This window comes from Cyclopterus lumpus, chromosome 6 (assembly GCF_009769545.1).
Source record: "Cyclopterus lumpus isolate fCycLum1 chromosome 6, fCycLum1.pri, whole genome shotgun sequence".
Lineage (NCBI taxonomy): Eukaryota > Metazoa > Chordata > Actinopteri > Perciformes > Cyclopteridae > Cyclopterus > Cyclopterus lumpus.
Window position 1 is genome coordinate 25,315,488 of NC_046971.1, and position 19,597 is coordinate 25,335,084.

General features: G+C 45.8%; 1 protein-coding gene across 4 annotated transcripts in view; it reads left to right on the forward strand.

Moving 5' to 3' along the window:
* Positions 1-19,358, forward strand: part of ndrg4 (NDRG family member 4) — a 54,300-nt gene extending 34,942 nt beyond the window's left edge. For 2 of the 4 annotated variants that reach the window (XM_034534064.1, XM_034534063.1), the window contains exons 5-18: positions 5,337-5,442; positions 12,459-12,579; positions 12,829-12,891; positions 13,807-13,867; positions 13,983-14,069; positions 14,187-14,243; positions 14,439-14,542; positions 14,639-14,695; positions 15,098-15,149; positions 15,544-15,591; positions 16,397-16,432; positions 16,551-16,602; positions 16,779-16,817; positions 19,130-19,358. In XM_034534064.1, coding sequence (XP_034389955.1) covers positions 5,337-5,442; positions 12,459-12,579; positions 12,829-12,891; positions 13,807-13,867; positions 13,983-14,069; positions 14,187-14,243; positions 14,439-14,542; positions 14,639-14,695; positions 15,098-15,149; positions 15,544-15,591; positions 16,397-16,432; positions 16,551-16,602; positions 16,779-16,817; positions 19,130-19,284 — 1,038 coding nt within the window. In that variant the 3' untranslated portion in view covers positions 19,285-19,358. Of the gene's footprint in view, positions 1-1,685; positions 1,831-5,336; positions 5,443-12,458; positions 12,580-12,828; positions 12,892-13,806; positions 13,868-13,982; positions 14,070-14,186; positions 14,244-14,438; positions 14,543-14,638; positions 14,696-15,097; positions 15,150-15,543; positions 15,592-16,396; positions 16,433-16,550; positions 16,603-16,778; positions 16,818-19,129 lie in introns of those variants that run through there. The other 2 variants (XM_034534066.1, XM_034534065.1) reach the window with 2 other exon arrangements.
* The last annotated feature ends 239 nt before the right edge of the window (positions 19,359-19,597 follow it).

Below are 19,597 nucleotides of genomic sequence, written 5' to 3' on the forward strand. Positions count from 1 at the left end.
GGAGGAAGCAGAGTTAATAAGGTGCAATGGAGAGATGTAAATTCATCCATAAGGAGAGAGAGAAGAGGAGAGAGGTGCTCAGTGTATCCTAAAACATCCCCCAGCAGCCTATAAGCCTATAGCAGCATATCAAGGGGCTGGACCAGGCCACACCTGATTCAGCCCTAACTATAAGCACTATTAAAGAGGAAAGTCTTAAGTCTATTTTGAAATGAGTGTCTGCCTCCCGGACTGAAAGTGGAAGCTGGTTCCATAAAAGAGGAGCTTGATAACTGAAGGCTCTTGCTCCCATCCTACTTTTTAGGACTCTAGGAACCACAAGTAGCCCCACATTTAGTGAGCGCAGCTCTCTAGTGGGGCAATATGGTACTACAAGCTGCTTAAGATATGATGGTGCATCACCAATCAAGGCTTTGTAGGTGAGGAGAAGAATTTTAAATGTGATTCTTGATTTTACAGGGAGCCAGTGCAGAGCAGCTAATACAGGAGTCATGTGATCTCTTTTTTTAGTTTTTGTGAGTACACGAGCTGCAGCATTCTGGATCAACTGGAGGGATTTAAGAGACTTATTAGAGCAGCCTGATAATAAGGAGTTGTAGTAATCTAGTCTGGAAGTAACAAACGCGTGAACCAGCTTTTCTGCATCTTTTTGGGACAAGATGTGCCTGATTTTTTAAATGTTACATAGATGAAGAAATGCAGTCCTTGAGATTTGCTTAACGTGGGAGTTGAAGGACAAGTTTCGGTCAAAGATAACTAGAGATTCTTTACAGTGGTGTTGGATGCCAGTGCAATCATTGTGTCGTTATATTACATTGTTACGTTATTATGTCGTTACATTACGTCGTTACATTACATTGTTACGTCGTAACATTACGTTACGGTACGTCATTCCGTTACATCGTTGCGTTGCGTCATTCTGTTACACCGTTGCGCTACGTCGTTGCGTTACATTGTGTCATTAGATTACATTGTTACATCACATTGTTGAATTTCATTGTTACATTACATCGTTACGTCGTTACAATATTACATTGTTACATTACGTTATTACGGCGTTACGCCATTACGTTACGATTGGCAGAAGCCGAGCGAAGTGAAAGGAGCTGGGGTGTACGGTTTTACCATGTCCTGGATGTATGAATGTTAGTTCTGAAGCCTCTCGGTCGAATATACGTAAAGGAGAACGGGCTGCTGCTATAAGTCTTGTTAACCGCTGCATACTGTAACATGGTATGTCCAGGCTGACTGCACACTCCCAGTAGTGGCCTCCTCATATTATTCTTTTACCCCAAAGATTTGTCCTCATTGCGGATAATTCATGAACCACAGCGGTTTTGTTTTTGCCCAAAGAAGCTGAAATGAGTGTAGGAAAACAGAAAGACAGTGAAGCAGAAATAGATCACAACTAGAGAGTAGTGGTGCTGATGAGAGAGAGAGAGAGAGAGAGAGAGAGAGAGAGAGAGAGAGAGAGCGAGCCTTCAGACTGGAGACAGACAAGACAGCCGACCAATCCCAAGCAGGGTAGGCAAAACCGCGAGCGAATCATCTGTCTCTGTCTCGGTGCCTATGGAGCGTGAGGAGAAAGAGGCGGGGGAAGGGGGGTGTTCAGCGGCTCCGAGCTTAAGAGTCTGGGTGGGAGTGCTGCCGAAGCAGACAAAGACACAGCAGCATCCAGCATCCGGCTCTCACCAGGACCTAGTCCCTTAAAACAGGAGAGGCCTGGCCACCCGTTTGCCCGTCTGCACCCTCCTCTTTCTCCTCCTTCTCTTCTTCTTCGTCGGCTGAGAGCGCTGTCACTGCGGAGCCATGCCTGAGTGCTGGGACGGGGTGAGTGGCAGGGAGGGGTGTGTGTGGGATTGGTTCATTTAGTGTTTAACTGTAATTGGATCTGGTGTCATCACAACCAATTTATTGGCTTTTATAAAAAGTCTGGTGATGGCTTTTGAGCTGCTTCTACATGCCCCTAAATGTTTACATTTTGTATTTTTCTTGGCGAAAAAAGATATTGTGAACAGATATTATATTGAAACCCATTTTCTGCAACCAACAAAAAATAGCTGTGTTACGAAGACTGTATGGAATCTGTTCTGTGTCGAGGAGGAAGAACTGCAGCATCAGTGTCAAACGGCGGCCTGTTCGTTGGCCTACTGACACACTTTAAACTCCCTCAACACAGATGCTGCGCAGTGCACCGGTGCACATACCTCTGCAGATAAACACCTGTGTGTGTGTGTGTGTGTGTGTGTGTGCACAGGGGGGTGTCGAGGAAGTGATAATCCCTCTGCAGCATCATCCATTTTGGCCACCTTGATGAGTAAAAGCTGCGTGTGTGAGAGAGAATCAAATCCCGCCAACCACTTTGCTGAGGAGCATTACAAAAAGCTGTGTCTTATTTTGAAAGCTGGGTGTCCATTGAGAGATACTGTAACCCCTCCTCCCCTCCCCCTCCCCATGACATCTGAAGGTCATCAGGGGCTTGTGTGTTTGTGGAACGTCTCCTGCTGCAGTAACTGCCTCAAATTAGAACGCTGATAACACCGATGTTTAAGGCTGAAATAATAGCAAAATAATCTGTCTGGATTAACTCATAACTGCTGTCTGCGTGACTATCTGCTGTTAATGGGAGATTTTTAGCAGTTGGCTTCATCCATAAGTGCTGTTTGTTTCTGTCCAAGCCGTACAAGCGAGCCATTTAAAATCAGTCCGCAGTGAAGGCGTGTTATGTTACCAATAAGACTGCTGCTGCTTGAGAGTGGCAGGTTGACTTGTTTAAGATGCAAAAACACACTGTGGGGGGGGGGGGGGGGGGGCAAAGTATCGGATCTCTTGTTTGTTGGAGAATACACACATAAGTGTCAGCAGTACAAATAAATAACAAAAGGCATGCAGCTCATTTTACTGCCTAATCCAGACATAATAACCCCAAAATACCACCCTCCATTTTGTGTGTGTGTGTGTGTGTGTGCGTGTGTGTTTGTGTGTGCGTGTGTTTGTGTGTGTATGTGTGTGTGTGTGCGTGTGTGTTTGTGTGTGCGTGTGTTTGTGTGTGCCTACATTGCGCAGCTCAGGTTTACATATCTCCTATACCTCCATTTTGAGTTTGGCTGGCTCTGACCAGCGGATACTGACAAAATGTGGGTCATAACAAGAGAGGTTTGGATGCTTAGCCATCAGGGATCTGTGTTGTCATGTTCTGCAGCATCATAATATTGGGCAAAAGACTCTGGCTTTACGCTTTAACCAGGACATTATTATTTATTATTATTAGTAGTAGTAGTATTTTTTATATTAAATGTACAATCCTTCATAAATTAATTAAACGAATGATCAACCATAGACTGTATATAAGAAGTAGACGTTATCATCATGACGTGTTTGTTACTGATAATTGTTGCCATCTTGGCTATTCTGCAGCCAATGAAAGTTGCCATATTTGGAATATGCCATAGGCGTGACTTAGAGACGCTGTATATGGCTCAAGACCTGTCAATCACCTTGTTGCCCCGCCCCTAAAGCATCCCCTGCTTTATGGTCTGTTTGACTCTAAATTACCATAATTTACTAAATGAACATCACGCTGTATTGAAGACTTGAAACTAGAGATTGAGACCAAAAACTAATGTTTACAATGTTTACTGAGGGAATACATCAAGAGAAGTAGAGTCATTTATATAGACTTCTATACAACCAGAGGAGTCGCCCCCTGGTGGTCAGTAGAGAGAATGCAGCTTTAACACATGAAGCATAGACTTCTATACAACCAGACGAGTTGCCCCCTGGTGGTCAGGAGAGAGAATGCAGCTTTAACACATGAAGCATAGACTTCTATACAACCAGAGGAGTCATCCCCTGGTGGTCAGGAGAGAGAATGCAGCTTTAACACATGAAGCACAGACTTCTATACAACCAGAGGAGTCGTCCCCTGCTGGTCAGTAGAGAGAATGCAGCTTTAACACATGAAGCATAGACTTCTATACAACCAGAGGAGTCGCCCCCTGCTGGTCAGTAGAGAGAATGCAGCTTTAACACATGAAGCATCGACTTCACTCCGCAGAACCGGAAGTTGCCGCCTGGTCACAGCAGACAAAAGACTCCAAGGAAAGACTTGACACACTGAGTGTCGTCACACAGGTAGCAGTCCAAAAAGCATGCAAAGGAATGTGAAAACAACAGACATGATCAGAGTGCAGATAAGTGAAGGTTGGTCTGAAAAACACCACTGGAACGCTCATTAACGCGACAGGAGGCTGAGAACCAGGGAACAGATGAGAACAATCAACAGTTAAGTGAAATATCACCAAAGATAAAAGGGGATACCAAAATAAAACAGGAAATAATAACTGAAGGCTGTAAACGAGGAAAAACCTGAGGAGAGTGGGACATGACAGGTGTGTTCTCAGGTGTGAGAGGAAAAAGCTGAATTTGGAGCCAAATTTAAAACTGTGGGCAGTGGCAGAACATATGGATTAAACCCTCTGCCATAAATCACATGCATTATTATGTTTTCATATAAAAATATAATAGTTCAAGAAGATGATTGCTAAAAACCTTTCTATTTAAGTTCTCCCTTTTTTTGGGGCATGTTTCATCTTTAATTTTCTTAATATTTATATCTAAACAGGTGTCTTTAGAATCAGCTGCATTCTCTCTAGTGGCCATCGATCCTCAATATTCTGCGACATAAAAAGCAACAGCCAGGATTATTTTTCTGAGCATTCAAACCATGAATACAAGACATCAACCAATCACGTTGTGCGGAACGTATTCATATACCCTATAGTGTATAACAACAGCCCGAACAAAGAAAGAACACTTTATTACTCCTTTAAACATTGACAAAAGCTCAGACAGATCCACTGCTTCTGTTCCTACCTTTCAAAATAAAAGCTGTAGACATATACACTGTGTTCAGCAAAGGGAACTCAAAGTATTTTGCTAAAAGGAAACTCAAACTACAACAGCTGACAGTAGCTTTAGGCTAAACAACACTTTCCCTCAGACTGCTCTGGGTCAGGAGGTCCTCTCCATGCACCAATCTATTGGAACCTTTTATTGGAAAAGTGATGCAACTGTCACAAATAGGCATCGCTGAGTATTTAGCATTTCCTTGTTGTTTTATACTTGAAGCCCCCGGTGTGTGACAGGGACACTCCCGCATGGTGAAGGTGAAGGAGCGTTCGACTGACGTTTAATGAGAAAGCAGGTTACACGATGATCACAACACACGTTTTCTGTTTCCCCCGAGGCGATCCCGGCCTCACATGTTCTCACTAAAGCCTGCGACTGTCCGTGTGAACACCAGGTGAGCGAGAGTGTGTTTGTGTGTTTCACAGGAACACGATGTGGAGACCCCTTACGGGATGCTGCACGTGGTGATCCGCGGGGCGCCGAAAGGGAACAAGCCCGCGATCCTCACCTACCACGATGTGGGACTGAACCGTGAGTATCCATGCAGAATGGGTGTGGGTGTGGCTTGACAGGTGTTTCTGCACTTATCAGAGTTTATAATTGGCCGAACCTGACCGAACAAAGACTAGAACCCAAATGCACGACTCAAAGCAAAGTAACAACAAAAATCTGAAAAAAAAAATGAACAAAGTAACATAAAATCGTGACTGGTGAATTCCATGAAAATGGCTGGTTCTCTGGCACAAAAGACAAACTGGCCCAGGACAAAGGGAGACGCAGACAATATATACACAGGGTGAGGGCACAGGTGGAAACAATCAGGAGCAGGCAGACAATCAGACCAGAGGGGAAACACACATGGGAAGGAACAAGAGGAGAGTTGACTTTCACAATAAAACAGGAAATCACGACACAACATGGACACAAGACACGAAACTGATTAATTTAACATCACAGTTTCCTGGACATGACAAGTAGCAGTTTTGGTTTGTATGTTTTATCTGGAAATTACACCCAAAAAAAGTTGTTGTACTTGAAATGTACCTCGAACAATAGGTAATGGTGGAGACAAATTGGAGTCACAGCATTATTATCTATACACCTTTTTACAGGTAACGTCATCAAAAATATGTCCGCGCATTTTGTCGACAGAATTGTAATATGGTAAAGGACACAAAGAGCAACCACAGCGCATTGGGCCGAGCCACCAGTTAACGCGGTCGCTCGTTAAACCAAAACAGCGTGTTGTCTTTGTCACGGCGTCTCGTGTTCTGTACATGAACAGGTACCTCGAGTCGATGTCGACGTGTGGCTCGTGATGCAACATTCAACGCTAGGTTCTTCCACCAAACACATGTTTATGTCTGGGAACTCAATACTGAACCCGCTCACTAACTGATCCTTTGTGCATTCTCCATCTGTGGTGCTTCATGTTCTAACATTACTTGACAAGGTTACAAGGTTCATTTATTGTCATCACAACACATTACAGTCTACTTTTACACTCTCTCCGTACTTCTGTTGCCAAACTGCGTGCGCACACTTGCATGTATATCCTCATTGTGTACAAGGGTCTATATGCCAGCTTGTAATGCAGGCTCTATAATTGAATACCTGGAAAGATGGTATACAGGACGTATAGATATGCAGAGGGAGGAAGAAGAAATGGAAACAAGGAGAGAGAAAAGATCGTCGAGTGGTGGCAGACGGGAAACTCAAAGAGGAAACGATGGAGCAAAAAGAAATGTAGGTCAGAAAAACATCCCGCAGGGGGAGGGAGGGGAGAGGAGGATGGGGGGCACTGAGGGCACGCTGCTCTGCTTTGATGGGTGGAGGTGGGATAGATGGTGAGGGTTTGAAGGACACGGGCTGATCCACGGCTCCATTGTCTGGCTTTTGTCGTCTGTCTTGTTTCTTTTTGGTCCTCTTCCTTCTTGTCTTATTATTCATATTAATATTATCTACAGAGAACACAGGGCAGCCCACTTCAGCAAGAAAACACAAAGAAAAATAATAAGAAATACAGTCATGAATATCAAACTAGAAAACAAAACATCTGTAGAATCTACTAGACAACAGAGAAGAACAGAGCATTAAAAACACTTGTTGAACCACGAAGCTATTCGCATTCACAGCCAGCCGCTAAATCAATCAACTGTGGCGCACAATCATAGAGAGCGAGGGTCGAAAGGAAAGATTAAACACACACAAGTAGAGCGAAGGAGCGAACAGGAGGCATCTAAAAAATAGAAAGCGACATGACTAGGAAGAGATTAGAGGTGAGGGAGAGAGAAAGAAAGGGAGGCAGGTTTTAAGAAGGAGAATAGAAAAAGAGATGGATGATAGAAAGAGACAGGATGAGAGAGAGTGATATGAAAGAGCAGGGAGGAAGTAGGTCATGGAGTCGGTGGGTGTGCAGACTGCCGAGCGCTGACCGATGAATCAGCGTACAGGTCAGAACACTTCTCACCTCTGCCCTCACGGAGCGTCGCTCTTTTCTAAATACACAAGTAGCCCACAAAGTACTGGAGGCAGCGCCACGGCAACGATTATGCTCTCACCTCCCCTGCTTTCCAGCTATGACCCCGTTGTCGTGCTAATTGGTGCGTTCATTAACGCCCCGCATCCAGAGCAGTGTTCACCGAGTCTGACATGCACGGGCTGAAAGTAGGCCAACTGCAGTGCCAGTGGGGGGAGGAGAGCATCCATTATACATGGTGCTATTTCTGAATGCAACATGCAGAATCTGTTTCTCTACTAGTTCAGTAAATAGAGCTGTCAAGGTTGAGTCACTCGAGTCTCTTTTTAAAATTGTTTTAGAAAGACCAGAAAAGATTATTCTGGCCCCTTCATTTAGACTGGAGGGAACTGAAACAGTCTCAATGTAATACTGATGCCTCTATATGACTTTGCCCCTGTCATAATTACTGCATCTACTAGTGGTCGCCGCTTAACGATAACCGTAAATATGAGTAGTAATAGGCTGCTTACTTAGATGACCTATTCGACCATGTGTGATTATCGCTGCGGCTTTTAAATCATTGGCTTCAACAAAAGGTATCTTAGTGCATGTAAGTGCATGTTAGTGCATGTAAGTGCATGTGTGGTGCCCTGCTGGTTAGCACCCATACTACTGCTTATGACGCCGTCCCGACCACCAGCGGCGTCACAGGAGGATAGCGCCCACCCTTCGGTTCCCCCCCAGGTTAACACTGTTAGCTAGCTACGCTAAATGTTCAACTTTTTACACCAACGCTTTCAGATATTCATTTGTGCATTCAAAACGATCATGACCATGCGATTGTCGTTCAGTCAAAGGTGCTCCTTTTGAAATTCAGAGCATATCTACTGCCTCCACGTGGCAGCAGCTGAGCCGACGGCTGGAAGCTAACGGTGCTAACGGCGCTGACAGCGCAAACAACGGGAATTATGCTGATACAGCTAACGGGGCAAATGACATCAACAGTGCTGATAGGTTAACACTGCTATCTACAGCCATTTTCCGTAGTTCTGTTAGCGCTGCTGGCCCCGTTAGCTACGAGCCGATGGCTCTGTTGTCGCCATGTTCAGGCAATGGAAATGCTCCCAATCCTGTTCTCGCTTGCTAACTAGCTAACAAGATACAACATTTAATTAAGAAAGCTTTGAAGGTGGAATGTGCATCTATTTTCCTCTTGACTGCGCCAGGGTAACAGCTTCCCCCACATTCCAGTCTTTATGCTAGGCAAGACTAACAGGACCTCATGCATTCACTAGGAACAATCTAGAGATATATATATGTTTAGCAAGAGAGACCTGGCCAAAATGGCAGTGTAGAGTAATACATAGTCACATAAAACTCCTCATGTGAGTACAACAAGGACCATGAAGGTCAGAGCTCGATTATATACAAAAATGTGCAGTCTTCATGGAACATGTTTTTAAAAAATGGCATTTAGTCTGTCTGTTTTTAGTCCAGTTTACATTCTGTTTTTAACGGCAGGTAGTTTACCAAGAGTGGCTTTAAAGACAAAATAAAGAACATATCCATCCATCCATCCATCCATTATCACCTGCTTATCCGGCGTCGGGTCGCGGTGGCAGCAGGTTCAGCAGGCCGACCCAGGCTTCCCTCTCACCCGCAACACTTTCCAGCTCATTCTGGGGGATCGCGAGGCGTTCCAAGGCCAGCCGGGAGATATAATCCCTCCAGCGTGTCCTCGGTCTTCCCCGGGGCCTCCTACCAGTTGGACGTGCCCGGAAAACCTCTAATGGGAGGCGTCCAGGAGGCATCCTGACTAGATGCCCGAACCACCTCAGCTGACTCCTTTCGACACGAAGGAGCAGCGACTCGACTCCAAGCTCCCCCCTGATGTCCGAGCTCCTTACCCTATCTCTAAGGCTGAGCCCGGCCACCCTACGGAGGAAGCTCATTTCGGCCGCTTGTATCCGAGATCTCGTTCTTTCGGTCACGACCCAGAGTTCGTGACCATAGGTGAGGGTTGGAACGTAGACCGACCAGTAAATGGAGAGCTTTGCCTTCCGGCTCAGCTCCCTCTTCACCAAGACGGACCGGTACAGCGCCTGTTTTACTGCTGCAGCCGCACCGATCCGCCTGTCGATCTCCCGCTCCACCTTACCCTCACTCGTGAACAAGACCCCGAGATACTTGAACTCCTTCGCTTGGGGTAGGCAGTTTGCCCCCACCTGGAGGGAGCAATCTGCCGGTTTCCGGCAGAGCACCATGGCCTCAGATTTGGAGGTGCTAACTCTCATCCCTGCCGCTTCGCACTCGGCTGAAAAATGCCCCAGTGAATGCTGGAGGTCACGGTCCGAGGAGGCAAACAGGACCACATCATCCACGAACAGCAGAGAGGCGATACCGAGACTCCCGAACCGGATCCTCTCCGCCCCCTGGCTGCGCCTAGATATCCTGTCCTTGAAGGTCACGAACAGGACCGGTAATAAAGGGCAGTCCTGGCGGAGGCCAACACCCACCGGGAACGTGTCTGACTTACTACCGAGGAGACGAACACAGCTCCTACTACAGGCGTACAGAGACCGGATGGCCCGTGCCAACGGGTCAGGCACACACTTCTCCAGGTCTACAAAGCACATGTAACTGGTTGGGCAAACTCCCAGGACCCCTCCAGTAATCTTGCAAGGGTAAAGAGCTGGTCCACTGTTCCACGACCGGGACGGAATCCGCACTGTTCGTCTTGAATCCGAGGTTCGACAAGCGGTCGGAGCCTCCTCTCCAGCACCCTGGCATAAGCTTTTCCCGGAAGTCTGAGCAGTGTGATACCACGATAGTTCGAGCAAACTCTCCGGTACCCCTTCTTGAAGATGGGAACCACCACCCCGGTCTGCCAGTCCATGGGCACTGTTCCCGACCCCCATGCGACACTGAAAAGGCGTGTCAACCAAGACAGCCCAACAATGTCCAGCGCTTTCAGCATCTCAGGGCGGATCTCATCCACCCCTGGCGCCTTGCCACCAAGGAGCTTTTTGACTACCTTAGCGACCTCTGCCAGGGATATGGGTAAAACCACCCCAAAGTCTTCCAGCGCTGCCCCCTCTCCGGGGGACATGTTGGCCGGGTTTAGGAGTTCTTCAAAGTGCTCTTTCCACTGCCCGACGATGTCCCCAGTCCGGGTCAGCAGTTCCCCCCCTGCTGAGAACAGCCTGGGGTAGACCCTGCTTTCCCTTCCTGAGCCGTCAGATGCCAGAACTTCCTTGAGGCCAACCGAAAGTCCTTCTCCATGGCCTCCCCGAACTCCTCCCATGCCCGAGTTTTAGCCCCCGCGACCATCGCCGCTGCAGTCCTTCTGGCCCGCCGGTACCCGTCAGCTGCTTCAGGAGACCCCTGGGCCAGCCAGGCCCGAAAGGCCTCCTTCTTCAGTTTGACGGCTTCCCTCACCCCCGGTGTCCACCACCGGGTTCTCGGGTTGCCACCACGACAGGCACCGATGACCTTCCGGCCACAGCCGCGTCCATAATAGAGGCTTTGAACAAGGTCCACTCGGATTCCATGTCCCCAGCCTCCCTCGGGATTTGTTAGAAGTTCTTCCGGAGTTGGGAGTTGAAGACCACCAGGTGGTGATCAGTTGACAGCTCTGCTCCTCTCTTCACCCGAGTGTCCAAGACATACGGCCGCAGATCAGATGATACGATTACAAAGTCGATCATTGATCTCCGGCCTAAGGTGTTCTGGTACCAGGTACACTTATGAGCCACCTTATGTTCGAACATGGTGTTCGTTATGGACAAACTGTGGCTAGCACAGAAGTCCAACAACAAAACACCATTCGGGTTCAGATCGGTCAAGCCGTTCCTCCCAATCACGCCCCGCCAGGTTTCTCTGTCATTGCCCACGTGAGCGTTGAAGTCTCCCAGGAGAACTATAGAGTCGGCAGGCGGCACCCTTTCCAGGACCCCTCCCACCGACTCCAAGAAGGCTGGATACTCCGAAATGCTGTTTGGTGCATAAGCACAAACAACAGTCAGAGCCTTACTCCCCGCAACCCGTAGACGCAGGGAGGCGACCCTCTTGTTCCCCGGGGAAAACTCCAACACAGCGGCGCTCAGCCGGGGGCTCGTGAGTATCCCCACTCCCGCCCGGCGCCTCTCACCCTGGGCAACTCCAGAAAAGGACAAAGTCCAACCCTTCTCCAGGAGCTTGGTTCCAGAGCCCATGCTGTGCGTGTAGGTGAGCCCAACTATATCTAGCTGGTACCGCTCCACCTCCTGCACCAGCTCCGGCTCTTTCCCCGCTAGTGAGGTGACCTAGAGCTAGTCTATTCCGCCGGCGATCGGACCGCCCAGGTCTCCCGCCTGGCCCGCCGCCCGGTCTACATAGCACCCGACCCCGATAATTCTCCCTGCGGGTGGTGGGTCCACAGGGTGACTGCTGCTCCATGGTGTTTTTTCGGGCTGAGTCCGACCGGGCCCCATGGGCGAAAGCCCGGCCACCAGACGCTCGCCGACGAGCTCCCCTCCTGGGTCTGGCTCCGGGAGGGTGCCCCGGTTTCCCTTGTCCGGGCAAGGTAGCTTCAGTCCGTGGGCTGCTATTCATCAGGGTTTATTGAACCGCTCTTAGTCTGGGCTCTCCCCCGAGACCTGTTTGCCTTGGGACACCCTACCAGGGGCTGATGCCCCGGACAACATAGCTCCCAGGATCACTGAGCCACTCAAACTCCTCCACCACGTTAAGGTGGCGATTCATAGGAGGAGCAACATATATACATCTTAATTGTTTTACTTGGATATAAAGGCAAACAAATGTATTTCAAACACATTTGTATTTGAATTCAAATGCAGGTGAATGAGGGTGATATGACATATTAGATCAGGAAGCTGTCTTTGCCTCCTCATGCTGGCACAGCATGAGTAGTACAGATGGTTCCCTTCAAGAAGAGTGGTTCATGTCTAACCTGATCACATTCGTCTGCTCTCATCCCTTCATCCTCTCCTCCTCCTCCTCCTCCTCCTGCCTGTTGCTGTCTTCCATCTCTCTCTCTCCCCATGCTCCCTCTGCTCATTTCCTCTCCTCCCTCGCTCTCCCACAGACAAGCTGTGCTTCAACTCCTTCTTCAACAACGAGGATATGCAGGAGATCACCAAGCACTTTGTGGTTTGCCACGTCGACGCCCCGGGACAGCAGATTGGAGCGTCACAGTTGCCTCAGGGGTACAATATGCACACACACATTTACTCACTTGACTAGACACTTGGTAATAACCACGAATGCATGCATAATTATTGTTTATGTATTTTGTGTTGGTGATCAGGGGATTAGGCTATTGCTGAATAGATGATGCTGCAGATATTATTATATAAGATATATAAGATATTATAAGTAAAAAGAAAACCCTTTTATTGTACTGATTATCACACTATCATGTGAAGCTATAATGACCAGAAGTTCTCTCTCTACAGGTACCAGTACCCTACTATGGACCAGCTGGCTGGGATGCTGCCCACTGTGGTGCAGCACTTTGGGTTGGTGCTTTTAAATTCCACATCTTTTCACAGAGCCGACACAGCTAATGTTCCATAAGAGCCATCTGCAGAGAAATCATGTCCTCATTGTACTGTACTAGCTGGAAAAGATGAGACGTCTTTGTGTCGCTGCAAACAAACGATCCACTATGTCCGTCCCCTTTGTGTTACAAACACAAACGTATTGCCGCACCCCCTGGGTCCACCAACGCTTTCAGATACGTATCAGTAAATTCAGAATGATCAAGCGATTGTAGTTCAATTAATGGTGCTCAATTTGAAATTCCGAGCTTATCTATTGCCTCCACGTGGTTCTCAGTGTGGCAGCAGCTGAGCCGACGGTTAGCAGCTTAGGGAGCTGTCAGCACTAACAGTGCAAATAACAGCAATAGTGCTGACAACACAAACAACGCAAACAAAGGCAATAGTGCTGACGGCGCTAACAGTGCCAATAATGGCAACAGTGCTGATAGAGCTAACTGTGCAAACAATGGCAAACTTTCTGAGATGGCTAACAGTGGCAACAGTGCTAATAATGACAGCAGTGCTAACGATGCTAAGGGTGCAAACAACGGCAACGGTGTTGATGGCCCTAACAGTGCCAATAATCACAACAGGGCTGACTGAGTTAACAGGGCAAACAATGGCAAATGTGCTGAGAGAGCTAACAGTGTTTCCTGGAATGAGAACAGTGAAGACATTTCCAACCAACAGAATGTAATTTTAGCCTGAACATCGAGTACCAGCCACAGGACAACACTTGGCTCGAGCACAAGCATGAATATGGAACATCGTATAGGCACATCGTGACTATCACAGCACTAATCCATGTAGCCTGAACCCATTCGAACTATTTACAGGTGTGAACCAATAATTTACTTTAAAATAGTGCCTCTAAATCGAACTTCTTTTTAGGTTTAAGAGCATCGTTGGGATCGGAGTCGGAGCTGGAGCTTACATTCTGGCTAAGTTTGCTGTAAGTCACATCCGAATTTATCTACACTGCACTTTAACATTCAGGCTTCAACTGTTCTGAGCACTGTTCTGGTTAAAGGTTGCTATCTCTGAATCCATATGTGTTCTGCTCACAGCTGATCTTCCCTGACCTGGTGGAGGGTTTGGTTCTGCTCAACATCGACCCCAATGGCAAAGGCTGGATTGACTGGGCTGCCACCAAGGTACCCGCCTGTGACTGTATACGCAATGTGTTTTGAATTGGCGCACATACACTTACAAATCCAGACCAGCCTTTTTTCATGTTCTTACAACAACAATCTCCCTGCGTTTCCCCACAGCTGTCAGGCCTGACCAGCGCTCTGCCAGATACGGTGCTGCCACATCTTTTCAGCCAGGTAAGCTCAGGGTCGGAAATACAATACGTTTTCTTTACATTGCTAACCCAGTTTTATTTATTTTCTGTTTCTTGTTAAAAATAGGAAAAACAAAGCATGGAAAAATGACTTTCTTAATTCTAAAATTTAAAAAACTAGATTATGTGTCACAGGCAGATATTGAGCCAGTTTATGTGTTTATGTGTTTGTCTGCAGGAAGAGCTGATGAACAACACTGAGCTGGTGCAGAGCTACCGGCAACAGATCAACAACACCGTCAACCAGTTCAACCTGCAGCTTTTCTGGAACATGTACAACAGGTGGAGAGAGACAGTTTACTACACACACACACACACACACACACACACACACACACACACACACACACACTTTCTCATTCACGTTGTCTCTTTCAGTCGGAGGGACCTGGAGATGAATCGCAGCGGCACGGTGCTCAATGCAAAGACCCTGAAGTAAGTCTCATAATACAACCGCGTACATAATCCATTTGGCTTGGGTCTAATTAAGGTTAATATTTAATATGTATGTTTTAAGCTTTTATTTTGTTTTGATTCTGGTAGTGGTAATGTTTCAGATCACAAGAGTCCCAAAACCTCTATTTTTAATGCTGCAGGGTCTGAATGTGGGACAAAAAAACAAACAATTTTAAGGAGTCCCTTTTTCCTCCTGTTTTGTGGGATTCTATGAACTAAACCAATAATTGAAACCCCAGCATAATTGGTAGAATCATACCAATATAGATGTAAGAACAATAATAGCACAGGCCTAAAACTCAACATATGAGCACAATTCTGAGAATGTCCGGATGAGGTCACCTCCAACTACTCGTCTAAGCATTCTGAATATTCCTGAAGGTGTCCTGCGATGCTGGTTGTGGGAGACAACGCCCCGGCTGAGGAGGGAGTGGTGAGTCCTGCATCTTTCTTCTTTATCCATACACTCTCTCATCAGCAGCATTCCTTTCACTTCCCAATGAGATGACTTCTTCCTGTTTCTACGATTGTATTAGTCCATCTGAAGCTCTAAACAGCGAGCTCCCCCCTCTCCTCCTCCTGTTCTCAGGTGTTTTGTACTCTAAATCCATTAGAGTCTTGTCCTCATTCAGTAAAACAGAATCAGGTCAGCCAGCAGAGACCTGGTTCACACTGTGTATGTGTGTGTGTGTGTGTGTTAGTACACGTCTGTCACAAACTCAGGCTGATATACTCCATATATGAACTATACATAAAGCACAAGTTCAGTACAGTAGTTCAAGAGTGTTTTGTTTCTGCAGCTTTTTGACTGTTTTTCTGTCCTCCAGGTCGAGTGCAACTCCAAGCTGGACCCGACCAACACCACCTTCCTAAAGGTATCTGTGCGTCCCCATCTCACAGCCTCTCCATCATTTGACCAGATGTCTGACTTGTTGTGGAAGTGCTACTTCACAAAATAAAAACATTATAAACATAACATACACAATTTGATGCTCAAAAGATTGTGAACGTTTTACACCATCATGTACACTGTTGGGACTTTGATATACAGGCCAGTGTTTCTCAGACAGCACTGCAGGGGGAGGGGGGGGAGTAAGGGCAATACACCTTTTTTTTCATTTTTTATTAAATATTCATATATTCAACACTTTCTTTCTTTTTTTAAACCAAAAACGTGAGAACTGAATTTTTAAATGGGTTAATTATTGAAACAAGTTTGAGAACCACCCTGCATACATCCATATATACTATATAGTCTTGTGCTAATTATTATGTTTGAAAATGAACTCAGCATGTCACACTTTAAGATACAAACTTATCAAATTAAAAACCTACGTCATAAAAATAAACATTAAATGTTAGCACAATTAATGACATAGTCTGCATATCTATGGGATTGCTTGAACACCCATGAATTAATCTATTTAGACTGCAACATTGTATACGTCTTTGACTGAACATGTAGGACTTAATGTGACGATAAACCCTCAGCAGGGCAGTGGATGCACTTCCTGTGTTGACCAGTAGCTTCCTGTCTACTTAATGCCACTCGATGGATATTGATCGAATGGAAGCAGCTCCTGCACTTACATTCATATGAGTCCAGCTAGAGACCAGCACGCCGCTGATCACGTCTCGTGAAACAAGAGCTTTCTAATGGCTGCTCTCTCCTCTCGGTAGATGGCTGACTCTGGTGGACTCCCCCAGCTCACACAGGTAGTAACACACAAACAAATGATCCAGCCCAGTCAACGAATGAAATGAAATAAAAATAAAGAAATCTGACAGACCGTATTAGACATTGTTGGGTGAAATGAGAACTTTTGTTTTCCAGCCCGGGAAGCTGACCGAAGCCTTCAAGTATTTCCTGCAGGGAATGGGCTACAGTAAGTATGCAGAACAAAACCAGTGTCTCGTACCTTATGTGTCTTTGCCCTTGCAGTAATTTCACCTACAACGCTATATCAGCAGAAGTGTTATGGTAGTAATGTGTGATGTATTTCATGCAGAGGGACATGAGCTGTGTTAATCTGTCTCTGTCTCCCTTGCCCCGTTCTCTCAGTTGCTTATGTGAAGGATCGGAGGTTGAGTGGAGGGCCAGGTACTTCCCCCTCCCCCTTCACCTCTGACCTCTTACTGCTGCCCTGGCATTTTGATTTAATTTGGTTATGAATACAATATTTTGGGCTGTTATGAAATGTTTATTTTTACTTTTATTTATTTATTTTTAACAAAGGGGACATTAATAGGGAAGCCCTGAGAGGAGATTGAGGACAAAACAGTATGGAGATCCATTTTCTCAGTCTGATTTAAATAGTTTTCTATAGGTGAAAGAAGGTCAAGATCAAGAGGCTGAAGGGCACCACTACCCCCATGTAGTTAGTAGGACTCAAAAGCATTCATATTGTCTGTCAATTGAGTTTTTATTCTCATAACTTGCTGATAGATAAGATATAGGTACCTTGTGCTTAGAGTTCATGGAGAAATTAAAACATGAATGAACAGGGGTCAGTGGTGCACGTTAGCCTCGTGTGGCCGGAATGAGTATTACAACAACAACAACAACAACAACAACAACAAGTAACTTCACCTGCTAAAACTATGTTTTCAAAAATGAAAAAGAAACTTAGAAAAATGATACCGTCTTGATTGAGAACCTTTCCACTACTGTTTTGCAGATGGAAAATAAATAACAAAAAAACTTAGAAAGATTATTTTCATACAACAATACATTACAACAATTTAGATCAGACTTTAAAAATGGATGACCAGAATTCTTTGTCTTTTCTTACTTGCCCCTCAGGACTTGCGTACATAATACCCCATCATTGTTTTATCAAAGATATTTTTTCCCTCCATGGAAAAAGATACTGCCCTTACTTCCTCTCTCCCCCTCCCCCTCCCCCATTCCTTTGCCATTGCATCTCCAGTACTGCTCTTTGCATGGCCTTCTGCTGGCTTTGAGCTCAGCCGTTTGGACTACGTTGTAACAAAGGACTGTCTTTACATGACCAACAACATTGGACACTAATAATCTAGGCTTTAAAAGAGCGTCGCCAACAAAACACTAAATCTAGTATATGTAATCAAATGAGAACTGAAGCTAATTAAGACTACATGAAACGCTGACTGAACACAAACTAAAATGATCCTCAGGGTTATAAAGATTATGTGCTAAACTGCTGACACTGAACCAATTAAATTCCATGTATCTTGTATAGCCCAAAATCACAAATTAAAATGATCCTAGAGCTTTACGATCTGCACACATACGACATCCTCTGTCCTGGACCTCACATCAGATCAGAAAGAACTCCCCCAAATAACCTTTAATGGGGAGAAAAAAAAGAAGAAACCTCACATAAGCAAAGTATTAATATGAAACTTTGGAGGTGTGCTTTTGAGACTTCATATTGTCCTCTACGGCTCAGGTCGTGGGGCTTTGGTTGCATATGTTACAAAGACTCAAAGAAAGCAAAACTCCCCCAGACTTGAACTGATACGGGACTCTTAAATCCAGTGTTCAGTTTTCATATACAAACCATTCCCGGTACTTGTCCTGTGTAGTTAACTTTATTTATTTGCACAATTATTTGGATGCAAAATACATATATAGGAAGAACAACAATTTCAGTGCAGTCGTGAAAAGAAGCCCGAGAGGCTTATTCAGAGCATCTTCCAATAAGGTTCAAGATGAAATGAGAAATGTATTTAATCCCGTCCTAAAAGTTTGCGAAACATAACAATTTCAGTGGCAAAAACTAAATTAGATTTTTAAAATGTATGTACGACACTGAGGTAAAAAGAAATGAACGGATGTTTGACCCCAAAACAATTGCGAAATGAATCTGGGAGATCTTGCCTCCAATGGATGCATTAAAACATAAGCAAGCTGGTTTGAACAACATTTACATTATCTATACACAGATTATAGTGTTTAACACATGATTGAGCCTGACATTTTTCTCAGAAAGTGGTGGAGACCAAAAACAGATTAATTTTGTCTGACTCATTCTGATTTGGGTGTAACATATTCAGACATTGGATAAACACAAAGAGCTTGACTGATCATTCTTGACCCTTGAGACAGCAGTTAAAATCGCAATCTAATGCGTGTAATTAATTAAAAGTAAAAACAATAACCATAGAGTTCTACTAGGAGAACTGAGCCTCATATAACACAAAGTGCATGTTGCTAATGTGTGTCTGTCAACACACTGACGGCTTTACTCAACAACGCCAACCAATCAGGGCTGCCGGTCAGCTGCCTGTTCTCACCTGCTACAAAAAGTCTTCAGTTGTCCACATTAGCATGTACTCTTAACATCTCCACAATATGACACACTTTACACTGTTTACAAAACGTAATGCTGAATTCTTTTCATTCTTTTCCACGCCTCCCCCTCCCCCCAGTGCCCTCCGCCAGCATGACCCGCCTGGCTCGTTCCAGAACGGCCTCCCTGACCAGCGCCGGCTCCATAGACGGGTCCCGCTCTCGGGCCTGCACCCACTCGGACAGCACCGAGGGAGTCGGCACCATCACCCACACCATGGAGGTGTCCTGCTGAAGGGTCGGCTAGCCATAGAGAGAGAAAGAGAGAGAGAGAGAGAGAGAGAGAGAGAGAGGGCGGGTGTGGCTAGATGGAAGGAGAGAGAAAGAGCAAGACGGAAAGGATGAGGAGAATGTGAAGCTGTGAAGTCAGCTGTAAGTAGAGCGAGACAGCAACAGGAAGGAAAGTTAAAAAAGCTGGGAACAGCTCTCAGTCCTCATCTATCTCCTCCAGAGCCCTCTGTCCATCGTCTTGCTCCCCCCTCCACTGTAAGATACCATACGTGTTGCTACTTACACCCCAACCACACCTTGAAATAGCCACCTCAACC